We start from the raw sequence: 1,295 nt of genomic DNA, 5'->3' as shown, positions 1-1,295 counted from the left end.
GCCTGCACCCGCGTACGCCGCTACATCTCCCTTGATTGGCTCTGCCTATAGAGAATACGATTTAATATAAAATATGTTTTATTTGCTATGCAGATGTACACGATGATGCGGTGCGAGGTGTGCGCCACGCGTACATTCATCCTATGGGCGCTGCGGAGCGAGCAGCAGCTTTATGCGGCCACGTACGCGCTCACACTGGTTATAGTCCTGCCTACTATGTTTCTCACAGATCTGAGTTTTTGTGTGTGTCGTGTGGTGTGTCTGTGTGGTCGTGTGTGCGTGTGTGTGGCCAACAGTAACTTCGTTTTGCTGCTTCTCGAGGTCCCGCTGCCGATCATGGTGATGACCACTCACGAGCTCACGATCAACGACTACCTCTTCATGCGGGTCCCCGTACGTACTTTTTTTTTCTTCTATTATCATATAATTCATTTATTTATTTTAGATAGGCTATTTCTTCCAAGTATATTCACAGATCTGTGCATATACTTGGCTGTAGGTGGACATCCTGGTGGCTCACAAGAGCACGGAGCTGCTCGCCCAGTTGTACGACCTGCTGATGGCGCACGCCAAGTCGTTCTACTGGATGCGCCACTTTTGCCAATACATCCGACAGCGCGTGCCCAACGTAGCGCCACATGCGCCACCAACAGCCACGCTGACCGAGATTGATTGCACAGAGCCTCAGGTTGGGCGTGCGCACGTGTAACATGAAGAAGAAAACTGTATTCGACCCAACCACGAAGCTGTGTTTCAGCTCTAGGCGAGTTTTTTTGGGTGTTCACGAAGGCACAAACTCGCTGTTCTCCTCTGTTTGGCTGACTTGTGAGAGGCTTATTGCATTATGAAAATGAGAAACAAAGAGAAGGTTGGCCATTTGCTCACGCAATACAAAAATATTAGAATCGGGATGGCGCCAATGGGAATCGAACCCATGATCTCTCCCTTACTAGGGGAGCGCGGTGCCGACTGCGCCATGGCGCCATCTCCCTGCCGATCGCAAGCTGGACCAAAGGCAAGAGAATCTCGGTATTGGTGCGGAAGGCCAGCCAATTACATGGTAACGCTGTTAAAATACGAAATAAACTTTTTCTTTGTCTTTGTTGGTTTGGTGCGCTATGCTCTACTAAAGGGGTTGGCCACCAGCAGGCTTCTCCTCCTCTTCCAGGAGCACGGGGTCCTCCTTCTCCTTGACGAGCCGCACGATGTGGCGCGAGTAGAACATGGTGTTGACGTTCTCCATCTGGAAGCCCAGCTCCTTGAACGACATCCCGTACAGCGCCAGCGACACGTTC

General features: G+C 50.9%; 2 protein-coding genes across 2 annotated transcripts in view; one reads left to right on the top strand and one right to left on the bottom strand.

The window, feature by feature from the left end:
* Positions 1-342: 342 nt before the first annotated feature.
* On the top strand, positions 343-709 carry ACA1_112670 (uncharacterized protein; the record flags this gene model as incomplete). The annotated part of the gene is made up of 2 exons (XM_004342032.1): positions 343-393; positions 500-709. The coding sequence occupies 2 exons, from the start codon at positions 343-345 to the stop codon at positions 707-709; spliced, it is 261 nt and encodes an 86-aa protein (XP_004342081.1).
* A 417-nt stretch (positions 710-1,126) lies between these two features.
* The window catches only part of ACA1_112660 (K+ channel tetramerization domain containing protein), a gene marked incomplete at both ends in the record, with an annotated part of 4,499 nt that continues 4,330 nt past the window's right edge, over positions 1,127-1,295 (bottom strand). Inside the window, one exon of the mRNA XM_004342031.1 lies at positions 1,127-1,258. Within this exon, the coding sequence (XP_004342080.1) occupies positions 1,127-1,258 (132 nt within the window). The remainder of the gene's footprint in view (positions 1,259-1,295) is intronic.

This window comes from Acanthamoeba castellanii (assembly GCF_000313135.1).
Source record: "Acanthamoeba castellanii str. Neff unplaced genomic scaffold scf7180000084669, whole genome shotgun sequence".
NCBI classification, from domain to species: domain Eukaryota; phylum Discosea; order Longamoebia; family Acanthamoebidae; genus Acanthamoeba; species Acanthamoeba castellanii.
This window is presented reverse-complemented; position numbering and strand designations above follow the sequence as displayed.